The 19,161-nt window shown below is 36.4% G+C and overlaps 1 protein-coding gene across 1 annotated transcript; it reads right to left on the bottom strand.

The window, feature by feature from the left end:
- Positions 1–11,495: 11,495 nt before the first annotated feature.
- On the bottom strand, positions 11,496–19,161 carry LOC126808047 (protein FAM166B). Its single transcript, XM_050533031.2, has 6 exons — positions 19,019–19,161; positions 16,147–16,385; positions 14,251–14,420; positions 13,806–13,950; positions 13,134–13,355; positions 11,496–12,550 (listed from the first exon to the last, which is right to left on the bottom strand). The coding sequence occupies exons 1-6, from the start codon at positions 19,072–19,074 to the stop codon at positions 12,471–12,473; spliced, it is 912 nt and encodes a 303-aa protein (XP_050388988.1). The 5' UTR covers positions 19,075–19,161; the 3' UTR covers positions 11,496–12,470.

The raw sequence follows: 19,161 nt of genomic DNA, 5'->3' as shown, positions 1-19,161 counted from the left end.
ATTTCTATCTGGGTATGACAAAGCGAAAAGTCTAGATTGCACAATGCAATGGCCCGTGTGTCTGCATACGCATTTATCTTCAAGGCTATGTGGCACCCTGCGTCAATTTCAGCTCTATGTTTTATTTTTTAATATAGGCATTACGTTAAATCTAAGCGTATACCCATTTAGGACTTTAGTATTAGTGTGACAGAATAGCATTCTTTGTGGCGGGGTGGGGGTAGGGGGGATAAAATCTATAATCCAAAACCGTGTGGCGTGGATTATAGCAAGCACTGGAAGGTTACATCAGTCAATAATGTGTCAAGCTGAGGTGGGGTTATTTCTGTGAGTACAAAGTACAATAATTAATGACTAATCATAAATAGGTTCACCTTTGTCCCCTTTGTCAAAAAATTTGTCGGTAAATATAAACCTTAAAAGAAAATACGTTTAATTTTTATATACTTCAAGGAATGTTATTTGAAATATTACAGTGTATACACGGGGCTTTGAAAGTATAACGTTATAAGAGACTTTCAAAACGAAACGAACTCAAATTTGTGTTTATATCAAGCCCACTGCATACAACCAATGGAATTTACTATATAATATAGCTTTATACGATTTACCTTTGACCTTAATAGATATCAATATATATTAGTTTTGATGATGTAGTAAAACAGAAAATCGTCATTGGTAGAACTAGCTAAATAGATACCTACTAGATTTGGCTTGATGACGAAGTAACACAGAACAACGCTATTGCAGAACGAGATACCAATAAATACTCACTATTAGTATTGATGGTGTAGTAAAATAGAATAGCACCACTGCTAGAACGGGATACCAAATAGATACCTACAGTGGCGGCGTCAAGGGGGAGGGGCAAATCTGGTCTGACCTCTGTTTGCCCCCCCCCCCCACAATAATTTTGGAAAATAAAAAAAAAATTACTTGTGATACGTTTCGGTAATCAATACCTTCTACGGTGATTAAATCCCACATCCCCACTCAGTCATAGACTTGCATGTTGTAGAGTCTGAGTGATTTCTTACCAAGCCCATCCTGCTGTAAACCTACTATAAACAATAACACGTGAATCACTTGAGAAGTGCTTTTTACGATCCTCAAAGTTTTTGGGCCTATAGGTTCAAAGCGACGAGAATATGCATTCACTTGATACACTCACTCCGTTCGTTTAACATTTCCCTCTCTGTTCGGAAGCTGGTGATTTGGCGACGAACAGTATCTGGTCAGCTCTATTTCTGAAATACTGCCCGGCTGCATTTCCAGTAGTCTATTTCACAAAATATCGTGGCGAAAATATTCATTCACTTTGATTCACTCACTCCGTCCGTTTGACACTTTCCTCTCTGGTCGGATAAACTAGTGATTTGGCGACAGGCGCTATCTGGTAAGCTCTATTTATCTCGACGATCAGTGCCTGAAATACTGCCAGACTGCATTTCAGGCAGTCTACTTTTCAAATTTTCGGGGGCTTCGTTGAGGTTTGCAAGTCCGTTCATTTGACACTTTCCTCTCTGGGGTCGGATAAACTAGTGATCAGAAGACAGACGGTATCTGATCAGCTCTATTTATCTCGACAATCAGTGCCTGAATAGTGTCAGACAGTATTTCCGGCAGTTCATTTTTCAAAATAAGAACTATGAGAAATCGTATGATTGGGAAAGTGACAACAATAAATATAGATATGTATATGAAATTAGAACTATGTGCTGCATTGTGTGATTGGGGTGTGAAATAAGACGGGAATAGAGAAGTATGATAGGTATGGTGTCATGAGGAGACCTTTATTTAGCCCATAAAGCCTGACGTATATAACAGCCGGTGCTTCTTTCCAATGGGGTCCAAAGTTGTCAAGGTCGCGTCAGGTCATGATTAGGAGACAAAACTTAATAAATATGCCAATCAATGTAATGTATCACAAATAATTAAATATATTTATGTCTAGATGTTATACATCATACTAGAGTAGCTCATGGTAGTTTTGTATGCACTTATATGTCCAGAGCTAAACTCTTCAAAAATCATCTATTTGAAGGTCATTGAACATTTTTTGATTGGTGACACATTTGTCACCGGGGCCGAAATGCGTGGAACTGCCCTTTTTAAGCGCAGCACTACCCCCCGCAATAACTGTATCTCTAGAACCGGTTGACCTAGAAGGTTGTGTGACCACTCAAAATCTTTGAAATGGTCACATTATAGGGGGTCTGTAATACATTTATATGTTAAAAAGTCAATGGTTGTTAAAATATTTGCAAAAAACTGATTTATTATTATACTATTGACCCTTTGTTATATTTCCTGTTGTAATTTCACATATTGTCCGTATTAATTATGTGGATTTCTACACTTTTCCTTTTTACTACATCCACAAAACATAACACAGTTTATGTTTGCTCCTCTGCAAGTGCACGTCTTGGTACTCATACATGATGTTGGGCATTTGCATGGGGGCGGTAGGTCATCAGCTCTGCATGGTACTGGCAGAATAACAGGTGTAATTCCGGCATCTGATTCTCTATAACCATACTGGCGTGGATCTGGTTTGGTGACTGCAGGAGTTGGAGCTTGTAACCACATCTTACACTGCAGATATGCCCGCTTGATGTATTATTGACGAACAGCACACAAGATGGTTGAAGTCAAGCTCTTTCTTGGAGTTGTGGTACTGCTCCCACCGATACTCATTGAATGTGGAACAGTCGGTTTTCGTTAATCCAGACACAAGGAATTCTTCAGATTTAGTTATCATCTCTGGTGACAAGTTATCTACGCCAAACCCTTCCAGTAGGGAGAGGTCCATAGATGCTTTATTGCCAGAAAGTTTTGGACCCACCTTGCTGGTACTATAACACCCGCTGAGTGCATGAATAGCTGGAAGACACGACAGCAAACTGTTATCCAGTTGATCAACTAATAGATGGACTGGTACCGTTTTCTTGTTTTTCCGGCTACAAAGCTTTACAAACAGCTTTTGTAGTTGCCAGGTTTTATGGAAGTGAAAAATAAGGTTGACAAACACGTCGGTGTCAGGTGAGTCAACCAAAACTGATTGAACCCTGTGGCATTTTCACGTATTTCGGCCCCGGTGACAAATGTGACACCAACCAAAAAATGTTCAATGACCATCAATTAGATGATTTTTAAAGAGTTTAGCTCTGGACATATAAGCACATATAAAACTACCATGAGCTACTAGAGTATAAAGCTGTGTAGTGAATCTAAAGATTTAATATCATTCGGTAAATCGTTCCAGATACTTATACCGGTATTTAAATAAAATGATGCGAACTGATCTCTACCCGCGCAAAATTGAATAAACTAGATCTTGTGCCGTATTGATGAGTATCTCTAACACATTTGAATTTTCATTTAAGGTATGATAGACAATTAGGGCCTATTATAAAAAAATCTTTTGTACGTGGTTTAGTTGTAACTGTTTAACTAGGTTTTCAACATTTAGTATATTAATATCTAAATATGAAACATGATCTCTACGCCACAGCTCATACAAATCTAAGAACGTTATTTTGAACAGCTTGTAGTTTATTTTTAAGTGATTGACTATTCCAAAGAAAATTTTGGAAAATAGTTTTTGCACCTGAAAATGACGGAAAATTTCAATTTTGAGTCTGAATTTGCGATATTGGCGTATTATGATATTTTGATATGAACATTATAAAAATTTGAAGGAAGGAATAGGACTTTAAAGTTGCAATTTCATATTTTTAAGTTATATTTTAAAAATTTATTAAAATAAAGCCTAAAATAGATGGTATCTATAAACAGTCCTACCTTGTTAAAGAATAATCCTATTAATCCTATAATTCACAATTGCCAGTTGAGAAATTGGCAAAAATATCATTTTCATCGACAAATTCAAACGTTTGAAGTTAGCTACTCCATGGTGGAGAATAGAAAACAAGGGGGGTAATTTTGAGGTAATTGTGTTATTATTTCCGGTGTAAATGAGTTTAAAGTGTGAGAATGACACCTATGATCGTATAATATTGAGTTGACAACCTATTAAGCAAAAGACATAGAAATAATTATGTTTTGACTTTCTTAGAAAATATGAAATTGTAACTTTAACGTACCTACAATAATTTATGAGAAAAACATAATCGGGTTAGAGGACGACTTGTTTGAATTTTGAAGATTATCACGCCGTTTTGGGCCCCAAATTCATTCGTGGGTGCTTAACCAATCTCACTCGGCATTATTGGAGAGAGAGAGAGACAGAGACAGAGAGAGAAATGGGGTTTAACGTCCACTCGACACAAACTAGGTCATTTCGGGACTAACATATGGTTCAATTTTATTTCCATAATTCGCTTGCGCGTAGGGGTCTTTAGCAGTGGGAGGAAACCGGAAGACCCGGAGAAAACCCACGAGGTTGGACAGGCGACCCTACTCCTTGTCACGTACAACCGGGGATTCGAAACCACGTCAGTTGACTCAATGACAGACTGAATGATACAGCGCGCACGTGCTAACCACTAAGCCATCCAACCCCCCGGCATTATTGGCGCCCCGCCAATTATATGTGGAAATTATTAAATCCGTAATTAAATTCGTGCAAATATGTAGTGGACATGTATAGGTGACAGTATAGATCAGTGATTCACAACCAGTGTACCGCGAAATTTTGAACGACACACTAACAAAACGCAAAAATCCACTCGAGTCCAATTGAGTATTCACTGGTGTATACTAGTACGTTCATAACTGTGTTTTTCTTTGAGTCCTTCTATGTTTCTATGACTATTCTTTGTCTACGGTTGTATGCAGTCTATGACATGCCATATTTTAATTTTGCAAAATTCAGATATTTTTCATATATATTTAGTCAGATGTGCCGCTAATTCTTCATGCGTCCCGAGATGTACCGGTTCGCACATGTGGGGTTTAAATTGGTTCGATGCATCTAAATAAATATTATACATGCATAAAATATAGCCTTAATATGGTCGAGCTATGGAGCATTTTATCACAATGTCACAATGATAAAAGCTTGAAAAGAGAGAGAGAGAGAGAGAGAGAGAGGGTGGGGTAACGTCCACTGAACACAAAATGAAATGAAATGAAATGGGGTTTAACGTCCTACTGTTCTACTCCTAACCTGGGCTAATGAAGACGGGCATACGCCATACAGTGTGCTATGAGGGAAATTTTGCCAGGGCAGGGAGAATTTCTTTGAAGAAATGTTTAGTAGGTAGCTAAGTCAGTATTTTGGACTTGGGTGGACACTCACCATGTGGTAGGTTATTCCACTATGACGTCATCAAAGATGGCCGCCGACGTTATTTCAATTTTACCCTACCTGCTATAGTTTTCATTCAATATCTATGAAATAAAAGTCAGAATGAAGCTGACTGTGTGGATTAAAATGGAAAATATATTTATTAAACTTTTATTAATTTTTCACGAAAACTCAATACCCAATTTTTAAGTGACAACACGAAAAAAGCTCTAAAATGTAAAAAAAAATAACACTTCAAAATTAATTACAATGGTATAACAATAAAAAATTCGTTGACAGCATTCAAAAGGGTTTTTTACAAGTTTCATCAGAGTCTTTGACAATCATACATTTACAAAATGATCAGCAGGATAACCCATTTGCTCTGCAAATACTGAAAGGCTTTGCATATAATGCCTACATAGACACAAGCACCAATAAAGTCATTGGGATACTTTTGAACATTGAATTGCGGAGCCAGACCATTTTTATACGCCAACATTTTCATGTGGACGTATATTGTCGTCGCCCCTGTCCATCCGGACGTCGGTACGTCCGTCCGTCCGTCCGTCCGTCCACAATTGTTTGTTGACACTCTACAGGTCACAATTTTTATCCGAATTAAACGAAACTTGATTGTACGAAAAATAACGTTTTTAGATTGTAGACCTTATAGAGGTCATAATTTTTTTTATCCGATTTAAAAAAAACCTTATGAATATATCACCGTTACACACTAAGGGTAGTTGAGCTCGAATTTTGTAAAAATCGGACCAAAACTCACAGACAAAATGGCTGCCCCTCGTACTCAAATAGCGTAAAAAAAATATGGTATATCAAGGTTGTGGACTCTCTAGAGGTCACAATTTTCTTCTGATTTTGCTGAAACTTGAACTGTAAGTTTATAACCCAAAGATCTCGATTCATTTCAATATTTGCGCATATCGGACCGTAACTTCCTGAATCATGGCCCCTGATTGTACGAAAAATCGCGTTTTTAGCATTTTGTCCCTATAGAGGTCAAAATTTTTATCCGATTTAAAAAAAATGTTCAATTATATCACCGTTACAAATTAATTTTGGCGGAGTTAGAATTTCGTGAAAATCGGACTAAAACTGCCGGACAAACCGCCTCTCCTGCACAAATAGTGTATAACATCTGGTATATCAAAATTGTGAACCCTCTAGAGGTCACAATTTTGATCCGATTTTGATGAAACTTGAAATGCATGTTTATTACCCAAAGATCTTGGTTCCTGTTGATATGCGCGCGTATCGGATCATAACTTTCTGAATTATGGCCCCTGATTGTAAGAAAAATCGCGTTTTTAGCTTGTGATTATTATCCAATTTAAAAAACGTTCGAATATATCACCGTTACACCGTAATTTTGATTGAGTTTGGATTTTAAAAACCGTTGAAATATATCATTATTCCACCATAATGAAGGTTGAATTCGAATTTCGGGAAAATCGAAATGAAACTGCCCGACAAAATTGCCTCTCTTTGTACGCAAATTGTGTAAAAGTATGCAATACGAAGGTTGTGGACCCTCTAGAGGTCACAATTTTTTATCCGATTTTGTTGAAACTTAAAACATATCTTTATATCCCAAAGATTCCAGTCCCTTTTGATGTTTGCGCATTTCAGACCATAACTTTCTTGATTATTGCCGCTAATTGTACAAAAAAATCCCGTTTGTTTTTAGCTTGTTCTCTATCCATCTCTTGCAAAATGTGGGCGTATCCTGCCTGACAGCCGCTGGTTGGACAATCTGATTAAAACACAGATCCAATTTCGTTTCGTTTTTATAGTTCAAAATTTCGATTTTACTTGTCTTTACTACACTTGGATCTGGAAGCGTTGTTATTTAGAGAGAGAGAGAGAGAGAGAGAGAGAGAGAGAGAGAGAGATGGGATTTAACGTCCACTCGACACAAACTAGGTCATTTCGGGACTAACTTATGGTTTAATTTTATTTCAATAATTCGCTTGTGCGTAGGGCTCTTTAGCAGTGGGAAGAAACCGGAGGACCCGGAGAAAACCCACGAGGTTGGACAGGCCACCCTACTCCTTGTCACGTACAACCGGGGATTCGAAACCACGCCAGTTGACTCAATGACAGGTCTTATGATACAGCACGCACGTGCTAACCATTCGGCCATCCAACCCCCCGCGTTGTTATTTAACTCGTGTTCTACTTGAAATGAGGGGTCAGCGAATCAAATGGTCTGCCGAATCGAGCGTTTGACCTTTTTTGCGCGGAACTGTTGGTAGACATTAGCGGCAACAGAAATCAAAACAAAGCAAAAGTAGATAAAAAAAAATGGCGGTCGCTAATTGGTTAATCGAATGACTGACGTAATCGGGTCAAATGTCGCTTGCTTGGTACCTGACGTCATAGAACGTGAACTCCCACTATAACTTGTTAGATCTACATGTAGTGTAGGTCATCGAAAGTATAAAAAACGAAACGAAATATAGATCTATATTTTAATTAGATTGCTGGTTGGATATTTCAAAGCCAAATTGACATGGTTCTAAATGAATGATTACATTATCAAGACAATGATGTACATGTAGGTAGTTAGTATAAAAATATGATCTTAACAACCGAACGGTATCTCTCACCCGTATTCCAGCACCCGGATTTGAAATGAAGTTAGCCAACATATGCCTAGCGCCAATAAAAACCTATCTACATGTGTTATATTTATCACGATAGTAATTGTTACCTTTATATTAAAAAAATAACATTTTAAGACACTTTAAAGATACCTTCCACGTTACAAACTGGGTGATCTGATGATATATTTGGACTTAAAGCATAATCAAACTAAATTTTTCTTCAAATCCTTCTCAAAACATTGTATTCGCGAGGAAATACCCCACGCAAAAAAAAATGTATTAAAAGAAGTCATGTTTGTCAGTCTGTGTCACGTGACTTAGCTGACGCGGCACCATCGCGTGCAACCTATGACGTCGCGTATGCGTAGGATGGGAGGGATAGCGTTTTACTCCGATACGAATTGCAAAAGAAACCGGTTCAATGATACATATATCAGACAACATCATACTCAAATTCGGCCATTGCGAAATGACGTAATTAACATAATTCAATATGGCGGTCTTCAACAAGGTTCAGTGTGTTTTAGTGGTGGGAGAATAACTCTTTTTTTTTAAATTCTTCAAACAGGCGATAAGAGGCGAAATGTGCTGAAATAACGAATTGGACCAAAAGAAAACCCTCAAAAAATGTATTTTCATGACAGCTATTTCGTAAGATGACTTTTAGCTATAAGGTTTTCGACATCTCTGAATTTAAAGATAAATTTTTCCTATTGGATATGTCATTTATATGGTTTTCGGTGTCGCTGGCATCAATTCTGATCTCAAAAATAAAATTCAAGAATCCTTGATGACAGAAATGAAATCCCAAACGACGGAATTTTAATTAATCGTCATTAAATTTTTTACTTCCGTTAGATATGACATGTACAATATGTCTTATAGCCTAGGCTAAGGGTTTCTATCCACAAAACTAATTATGAATAGCCCAGATAAGGTAAATTTCAAACTATGAAAATAGAATCCAATATGGCGATTTTTGTTCATTTGGATCTCAATCTGGTTAAAACACAGATCCTATTTCGTTTCGTTTTTATAGTTCAAAATTTCGTTTTACTTGTCTTTACTACACTTGGATCTGGAAGAGTTGTTATTTAACCCGTGTTCTGAACTGTGGGTAATCCACTAGTAACATCAATGCTGATTGGTTAATCAAATGTCTGACATCATAGGGTCATAAGTCGGTCTTTTGACCCCTGACGTGACCTATCGCTATAACTTGTCAGATCTTCATGTAGTGTAGGCCATCGAAAGTTTTTAAAAAAATGAAACGAAATATAGATCTGTGTTTTAATCAGATTGTTTGGATCTCCCTTGAAAAATAAAGATGTCAGAGTTAGTGAGTTCAATACGGGGTTCAAAAAATAATTTCCGATAAGATTGTCAGACATAGAATTTGTGCAAAGGCTGAAAATATCACGACATATCATATAGAAAGCATCATTTTCAGTCAGTTTTTCAAAAGAAATTTTGCGCCTGTGAGAAGAGAATCTCATCGGAAACAATGGACCTTGGGCTCCCGGTCCGTCCGTGGTATCATCTAGTCCGATAGTAACCACAGGTAGACATAAAACAGGCAAAAATGATGAAACTGTGGTTAATGACGGTCCTACTGTTACCCCCTGGGGGTGGGGTCCGGTGGTGTTCTCTTCGATTAGGCGCAATATTTCTTTTGAAAAATTGACTGTAAGTTGTGCTTTATAGAGTATATCTTGGTCTTTTTAGCTTCTGCACATCTAACTTGCGGCAACCTTAGCAATTCATCAAAAACGACATAAATTCATGATTAAAAGGGGACACCAATTTACGCAAGAACATTAACTAGTTTTGGGAGCCCTGAAAAAGGGAGGGGAAAGATGGGAAGTTAAAACGTGTTGCAATTTTTTTTAGTACTTGATTACTTTAATCATCAGTAGAAATACGCTATATAAAATAATAATTCATATATTATTTTACAGCTACAATAACGAAAGAAAGGTATGTTTCCGTTTTATCCAAAAAACAATTTATTGTCATTTTATGCAGAACGATATGGTGTTAAATGGTGTATGCCTTAAATTATCTTATAAATTAACAATTGGTATATTGATCGAGTATTTTACAGCGACAAGAATGTTTCCGTTTAATAGAAAATTCCAATAAACAATTTATTGTTAGTTTGAGGGGAAAGTGCAACAGATGGTAGATAATATCTAAATGTTGTTTAAATGCATATTTTCATAAACTTATTATGCAGATAGATGTTTTTATGGAAGGTCCACTTGAATATAACATAATATTTTGTGTGAAAAGGGCGTCCTGAATACAATACAACATGGAGGATTATGAAATTCTGCAGTCTAGTAGTTTATTCATCCCTTGATTCTGTGAAATAAAAAACATTTTGCCACCACAGCTGGTTTGAATACTGTTTGAATTCTGCGTGCCCAGTTTGCGATATTTTAGTATGTTGACGGTAATAACATGTCTTAAATGCTTCTATTATGAATGTAACAATTATTATCGTGATACATATAAATATATATATGTTTTATTGACGCTAGGTATACGTTTGCTAATTTCATTTTGAATTCGTGTGAGAGATTCCGCTTGGTGTATTTCTTCACAGTCGGAAAATACCACGTTTTGTGGTAACTATGTATTGTGACATCACATCTTGCGGTAACTATGCTTGCAATGCACAGATAGTTCTTTATATAAAAAGACAAAACCTATTTTTTAGTGTTATTAAAGTATTCTTATTGTTGCAGCACTGTAAATGTGTTAATTTTCTTATATTTTTTAACTTTTTAAACGTTTTCGCTTAAAAAATGTGGTATGTGTTTTCTTGAAAATTAATGAAAAAAATTACCAAAAATATATTCTTCAAATAAATTCAAATAAACAGCTTCTTTCTGACCTTTATTTCATAGAAATTGACGGAAAACTAGAGCAAGTAGGATAAAATTGATATAGTGTCGGCGGCCATATTTGATGACGTCATTGTGGAATAACTTTCCACGTGGTGCGTGTCAACCCAAGTTCAAAATACTTACTTCGGCACCCACTAATCATTTCTTCAAAAACATTCTCCCTACTCAAACTTTCCTACAGAACCATAGTCAGGTGCTGGATTGTACCGGTGGTGTCACCTGGTTCTCCATTTGCACTTTTTGTCAATGCTACATGGGCGCAAGGGGGTGGGGGTAACCCAGACCCCCCACTTCCCTTAAAGTGTCACGTCTCATGTCTATATCACCAGTTCACATTAAAAGTTCCTACAATAACATAATTTTACTAAAATAAAAACAATGTTAAATTTCTCTAGGCAGTATAACATTTGTTGCTCAAAAACGAACTTGTAATGATTAGACGTAAAACGATCTCATCAAGCAAAAACCTGGAGTAGGTATAGCGTTTAATTAAGAACAACATCTAATACTCAATTCCAAAATACCTAAACAACCCATCCTCACACATACACACCCCACCCCCAAAAACAAATTACTGAAGAAAAAACATTGGTTGTCGAGTTTTATGTAATAGTTTATTCAATAAAACGAAAGTAGAAAGAAAAGAACGGAAAGAATTCGTAAAAAAAATCAAATCGAAAAATAATCATCTTTCATTTGCCCCTTTCTTTCTCACACACTTTAGAACAAATAAAATTTGATTTACAAAAGTATAAAGTATACAATCTTTGATTTACAATATATACAAAAATATATTACAAGTAAATATGGACGGTATATTTCTATATACAAAAACTTTATACACTTAGGACTGAAATATATGTAGGCAAAGAGTGTGTATATTATACATATCACAGACACAAATAATTATTTTCTACAAATAAGATCAATTTTATAACGAATTAATAGAATATATAACGAATCTTTTATAATCTTATATGTTGATCAATGATATTCCTGGTATGCGAACCTCGCAAAGGATTTTTGAAATAAAAGGACGTGTATAATGAGATTTCAAATTTATCACCATATTTTTTTTAATAAAAAAATAAAAGCCTGAAGCTTGACCAATCAAAGTTGAAAAAATCTCATAGAAAATATATCTGTCAATTCAAATCCAATATTTGGTAAGAACAATTTGGCGTATTAAACAAACCATGAAGACATAATCAGATATTTCAAAAAATTTGTTGATTTGCATAAAGGGAAGAGGAACGCACGAACCATTCGTCGTATCAAACAAATCTTATAAAACACATTATCAGGTACTTTAAGAAATATTTAACACAACTAAAATCGAATATTACAAAGCTACGTGATTTGTATAAAGATAAGAGGGATCAAACAAATACAAAGTTCCAATAGCAAATCCCATTCATCATGATTAATTTTCATAAGCATTAACATGTCTGTGAATTGCCTGTACGGATTGCAAAATCTGCCAAAATAAATCATATCCTTTTGAAATTGAATGTCATTTTGCCGGGTAACATAAGCATATACGTATATCAATATCGGTTACGTCTTTGACAAAAATGCATCGTATAATACTGGTATGTAAAATTATAAATCGAAATAATATTGTTAAGATGTATTACTGAAGGTTAGATATTTTTGAAACAAGATCGGTAAAAAATGAAATTAGGCGCTTTGTTTAAGAGCATGGTGTAAAGCGTTCTGGGTACCATGGCCGAATGTGTTTCCATATCTGAACTTCTGGCCTGAAAAAAAGTAATTGAAATTGATTGGAAAACTACAGAGAGAAATTCTCAAGTATATGTAAATATATAAACACAGTAGACCAGGGGCGGATCTAGGAATTTTGAAAAGGGGGGGGGGGCGCTGCAAAATGAAGGCATTGACCGCGGAAACGGGGCATGCCGTTGAGGGGGGGGGGGGGGGTCCCAAGAAAATTATCCGTCATTTCCTTGCATCTGTAGCCATTCCAAGAGCTATTTCCCAGACTGGTGTGTTTGAGTCGATGGTTTGAGTCATTTGGCATCCCTGAGAAAAGGCACTTTCAGCAGTAAAAAAGGGCACTGAATCCGTCTCTGTCGACACAGCTTTGGACAAAACAGCTTTAAGAGGCCATTATGTATTTTGTAATAGACCTTGTGTAGTGGCAAAATCACTCCATGAATAATCGAGCAAAAATATGATTAAAATGTCGTTTCGTTGCTTTTTATTCAGAATTGAACACTACACTGTAAACAGAACAACAAAAATTTTCTCTAACATGGAAATTCGTGGTATTATGGTACCGGTAACCAAGGTCTTCCCAATACAAATGTTATTACTACTTACCAGGGATGTGTCCAGTGTAGTGGGGTACCAGACCGGATTCTTCTGGATAAATATTTTTTAAATCTATGATACGTTTCTCTTCTCTACTCAGGCAAACAGGTTGTTGGCTCTGTTGTTTTGATCGGGAAATCTCGTCAGTAAAGGTATTCAGAGCTTCATGAGTTATGATTGGATAACTCATGCCGATGATACCACGTGATCTAGGCACAAAACCGGTGTAGCCTAGAATATAAAAATAAACACATTAGCGTCTATAACAAACGACACGTACAGTACAGCCACGAATGTTTACGTTTGGTTTGTAATGTGATTTTTTTCATACAACAATAAATGAAGCGTCGAAGACGGGTATACGTCAAGTTGTGTTCTGTGAGAGAAATTTACCCTAAAAGGTGGGGGGGGGGTCTTTGGAAGTGGGACTAGTGGGAGTAAACCGGGAAGTCGAGCCTACTCCTTATCACCAGCAAACCAGATTTCGAATTAGACCCCTCAACCAATGTGTATAGAATGAACTTCTTTGTTTTAGTCCCTTTGCTAAGAAGTAGAAAATACAAGCGGCTTTACTCAGCTTATGCTGGCCGGGAACACCGGACATGCTGTAGGTGACAGATCGGGCCAAGCTCGACAAAACAATTATCTATATCGATTATTAATAATCATAAGTAAATTTACCTGACATGAAGTTTTTCATTGGGTTTTCATTAGGTAACATGTAGGGTGATACAGGAAATTCAACTGTTTTATTACCCCGCATTCTGGCAACCACGGGTTCAATGGTCACTGACCTCAATGGCGTGATATGACGACTTTTTAGAGGCTAAAATTAGAAGAAAACAAATTGCCTTATTTCTCCTAACTCTTAAGAGTTGCCCTGTGACTGAAATTTTATATTTTATTATTCAGTACCTCGGATATAGTCGGCTGCTCTTATTGTGTTTTAGGGCTCTATCTGTCAGAATCAGTCCAAATTTCAATACAAAATTAGTTAGCATTATTTAATGACAAACTACCAAAATATGGAGGGAACATGCAGCCACGGATATAGATCGTCAGTGACTATAGTCGCTATCATTGAAGAATAAGTGACAAACTGGTTTAAAAATGAACAGAAACTTACAGGTAGTTCAGGAGTTCCATCAGATTTTCCTGTTTGAACATCAGCTATTACTTTCAATTGTTTAATTTTATCAGCGTGACGTCGATGATCAAACTCAAAATCGGCAATAGAATTCCGGCAGTTAACGGCGTAACGATTTCCAAAGTAATGCTGGCTCTTTGGGATAAATCCTGAAATACAAAACCAGCAATTGATATTAATAGGGGTTCCTATTTGACAGAACAGGGTAAATAAAAGTGGATTCATATAAGTAAATCAAACCACAAAATTCCTGGATAATTTGTTTTTATTGTTGCAAATCATAATTTCAACTTAGGCCTACGTCACTAATATATCTATTGCGCTCAACCGTGGATTTGTCGAACTTGTTTAAAGGGAGATAAATCGCTTTATTCTAACAAAACAAATTTTATTATCGTCAGAGGTCATTAACATAATTATGAAGCTTCTGATAATGCAGTCTTGTCGAGTCGTCCGGTAGGACAAAAGCCCAAAATTCGTGTACCCTTGACATCCCCACCACAATTGAACTCGTGATAATAGAAACGTGTGATAATCCACAATTGACCCAGATAAATTGTTTTAATGGCATTTAGTAACTGAACTCGAATATAGAGGTCACAACTCTAGGAAATACAATTATTGTTTATTACTGAGCGACGTTTGTGTAGATAAAATGGTGTAGATACACGCCATTCTACCGTCCAACACGGTACATTCATGGCAAATCGTTTTAAATGAGCTACATCCCTATTCTTTGGCACCAAGAAATGGACACAAATGGGTCGCAAGGCTTATATTAATGTAATATGAATGTATATAAACTGATTTAATTTCAGTCGTTTCTGTTTTTACTGTAATTTCTAATCAGTTATGTTCGGCGATATACGCGAATAGTCTGAATTTCGAGTGGCAGTCTTTTGTGTCTGGTTATTCCAGTCTACACCGGTAGTATTCTCCTACACAAGGGCGTGGATTTGTCATAACTTTTGGGGGGTACGGACGAACCCTGGAGCCTGGAACATTTCATTACCAAACGAAATAAATAATTATGAACAGTTTACTGTACCAGTGTTATTTCGATGAAGGCAATAAGTAGGGGTAATATGATGACAATATGGAAAAATTGACTACCTACATCAAAGCTGCATAAATATTAATTGTTCATGAAGTTAAGTTCGTTCTACGATCAGGACTGTTCTCTTTGAATATCTTGGCGACATGAAGGGGGTCATTATGCACCGCACACGCCATGAAGTGTTTCAGTCGGTTTTGCGTCATGGAGTTGCGCAGCCAAGTTTTGATATGGCGCAAAGTGCTGAAGGATCACTCGGCTGAACAGGCACTAGCAGGGTTCAGCAATCTGAGATGAGAAGAGCTTCGACAGAAGGGAACACCTGCCTCACTTCAGGTGACATAATGAGGAACGCTTCGTACACAAGTGAAATTGATTTGGCCGAAAACTGGCACTTGAAGAATGGCAATTCTTGTTCCAAGTCCCAATTCAGTTCCAGATACGTAGAAACAAGCTCACCCTCATGTGGATATAAACCTGAAAATCTGTCCTGGCGATCAAAATCATGGGGGGGGGGCAGAGACCTATTCGTGTCCCCTTCCGATTCTAAGGGGGGGGGGGGGGGGCGCGTCCCCTCGTCCCCCCCCCTAAATCCACGCCTATGCTCCTACATGGGATATGTTTAGCCTCGTACATCGAGTCGCTTCATACAACTGACTCTCGAAAACATTCTGGCACAAAATTTTCATTTTGTCTTTTTCACGGTAAGATAACAACACCAGTGTTGATTTAAATTGACCAATAAGTCGTGTTTGCAATGTCGAAGACTGTGGATGATACTGAGTTAAAGACATGGCTCCATTAATTATATATTGACGTACCTGTATAACCAGGAACCATTTTTTCTGTTAGTTTTTGCTCTCCAGAACTCTTAACCCTGGTCCTGAAGAGATCCGCCTGTTGAACATCTTTCTCGTCGACTTGATTTAATGGACGGCGTATTTCAGACAATACCAAACGACCGGAAGTTGACACATCGTCATCTTGAAGTAGACGTCTGGTGGTTCGACCAAAAGTTTGTCCGATCTGATATTTGAACTGGGGACAATATCCACCATATCTAATATAATAGAAAAAGACAATAAACTTAGTATCACCGGTTCCATAACTCTGTATTCATATTTATTTGTGATCAATGTCGTAGACGAGGCGGAATATGCTTACTCTTTTTACGCGATAACACCTTTATTTTGATTTATTTAGAAAATGCATACAACCAACAATGTATTGTGTATATTTACCATGAACTGGGTAAATTAACAATAATATTATAGATGCCTATAGGATTATATACGATCACGCCCTGATTCATAATATAAAACACAAAATGATCGGTCATATCGTCTGACCTGCGAGAGAAGGATAGCAGAATTATTATTACTTTAGTTATCTATGATACATGAATGCATGACTGAAATGGGGTTTAACGCTCCAACCAGGATAATGACGACGGACATTAGGCCATGCAATGTACAATAAGTATAAGGTAAATTTTGACCAGGCAGGAGTTCTTTCATGTGCACACCAAGGTGTAGACGGTACATTATGTTTTTGCGTACAATCACACGGACTATAGACGCTGCTTCTTGCCAGGCTCTATTTTCTTTACCACTGACAAGGAGAAACCACTCCGGTAAATTCGCGGAATTTTTCGGCCAACGCCGGGACCTCCAGGTTAGTGAGCAACCCCACACACCTCCGAAATTACAATATAGGTTTGATAGTGTATGCGCTTACACACACTATATTCTGAAATATCTATGGTTTTCCTGGCCCTTTAAGAGTTTCAATATCTGGTATGTTATCAATAATAAGCTCACTGTTCAAGCTATTCTATTTTAATAGGCAGTTTTATAGACTGTATAGTATATTATTGGCAATCAATGGCTTTATACTTGTTTTATAATAGATTCGTGTTATAAATAATATACTAATCTTACACCTGGATACTATATCCTTTTAAATACGGTATACATGTTTAGACCTTTAGATACAGGTTTGTTATTGGGTCTATGGTTGTAACAACATATTGAAACGTTATTTTGATTTAGAGTGGTGAAATTACGGTTTTGTAGCAGCGAGTTCATGGACAAACATTATAAAAATAATGTCTATAAAATAATATATTCTGGTATTTGTATTTCGAGAAATCTAAGAAAAATATATAAGCTTATATAAACTATTTTAAACAAACAATTTTTAAATGAACTGGATATTCTGTTCTGTTCAAAATACCATAGACCTATAGCCCCCAACCCCCCACCCGACTTGGTGAACCATCCATTTTTCGGGCAATGTATTTCCGTTTTTCGGGCACAAACATCAGGTAATGAGACCATAAATATATCATAGAAATATAATTGTAAAATGAAATCGCTTGCGGTTTACGTTTTTAATACTATGATACTTAATAAACAGGTCACAATTCTATGAAATATAATTACTGCTTGATAATGACTAGAGAAGCCTGGCCGAAACGTCGCTCAGTAAGAAGTAGTAATTGTATTCCATAGAATTGTGACCTAATATTCCAGTTCATTTACTAAATGCAATTGAAACAATTTATGATACTTAAGTGTGACTTTGTGGAAAACTCGTTTTAGTTAATGATGGATTCATTCTGAAAATTCGGATGACAAAAAAACTTTTCGGGCAAGTAGCCTCAGTAAATTATTTATTTTAATTATCAAACCTTTGTATTGAATAATAAAACAAGGTTAATTCGATATCTTATATTGTGGTAAATATATGATTAGTTTAATATTACACGAGATATAACCCCGTATAGAATGAATGATAAATATCTACTCACGCGAAGTATTAAACGTAAATCCGCTTAGATCAGATATATAGATAGGATATTCGGGGAAAAAAAACAGTAACCTAATCGCCATTTAGGCCAATAAGCTAAATGGATAAGAATACCAAATATAATGACCTGAAGCTTTTTCCATACACATAGTCTGATACTGATAGTCTGTTGATGGCTTACAAATGTCATTATTTTGTCGTGCATTTATTGGTATGTGTCTGTTAGCGTTCGCTCTGACCGTTCGTAATGTTTTTGTCGCGAGACTCAATTGACCCTTTAACAAGGATTTTATAATTTATGGCAAGTCATAAATCATTACAAACTACAGCTAGCGGTGAATTTTGTTTATAGTGTTGTAAGAAATATATCACACATACTCATAGACATTATTACAGTTTTACCTTATGGCACGTGGGCTAAAATAAATAACGAAACTGTTATGGCAAATGAGCCGTGAATAAATAAAATAAATAAATAAATAAAATCCCCCTAATTGAATAACATTTGCATAGTTAGCAAAGAAAGTATTTTGTAGCCTAGTATTTTGGCTTTACATAAAGGTCTTGCCTTGGCTTAAGATTATTGAAATCATGCCCATGAGACATATGCATAGCTATGAAGGGTTCGAAAGTGGGGGGAGGGGCACTGAATTTAAGGTACTGTTCGTGTATGACTAGCCTATCCCTCAGTATAATTGGTAATATAATTATATTAATGAAGAAACAAAAACAGCTTATATCGTCCAAAAAGACAAATATCCTAGAACATGAACTACTGCTATCACACTTAAAAATACAATACACATAGATATATACTACAAAACACATAGTATAACGCATGCTGAGATAATAAAATTATATACATCTAGATCTACTACATACCCTGGTGTGTGGTAAGGATCAATTGGTAAAAATGCATTTTCTCCAACTTGCTGCATGTTGACTAGATGAGGGTATTAACACTAACAATCAGTGGAGAATAAAACAAATGATCGTACTGCGATAGAGCTTCGAGGCGCGCGTTA

Source organism: Patella vulgata, chromosome 1, assembly GCF_932274485.2.
Source record: "Patella vulgata chromosome 1, xgPatVulg1.2, whole genome shotgun sequence".
Taxonomy (NCBI): Eukaryota; Metazoa; Mollusca; class Gastropoda; family Patellidae; genus Patella; species Patella vulgata.
The sequence above is the reverse complement of the archived record's forward strand: the minus strand, read 5'-3'. Positions and strand labels throughout refer to the sequence as shown.

What these genes read in the sequence shown, in the direction of transcription:
- LOC126808047 (XM_050533031.2), bottom strand. Translation starts at nt 19,074, where the DNA reads ATGCAGCAAGTTGGAGAAAATGCATTTTTACCAATTGATCCTTACCAC. An exon ending in GATCCTTACCACACACCAGG is followed by an intron (nt 16,386 to 19,018) that starts GTATGTAGTAGA and finishes CTATTATATTAG; the next exon opens with ATATGGTGGATATTGTCCCC. An exon ending in AATGGTTCCTGGTTATACAG is followed by an intron (nt 14,421 to 16,146) that starts GTACGTCAATAT and finishes TTTGTATTTCAG; the next exon opens with GATTTATCCCAAAGAGCCAG.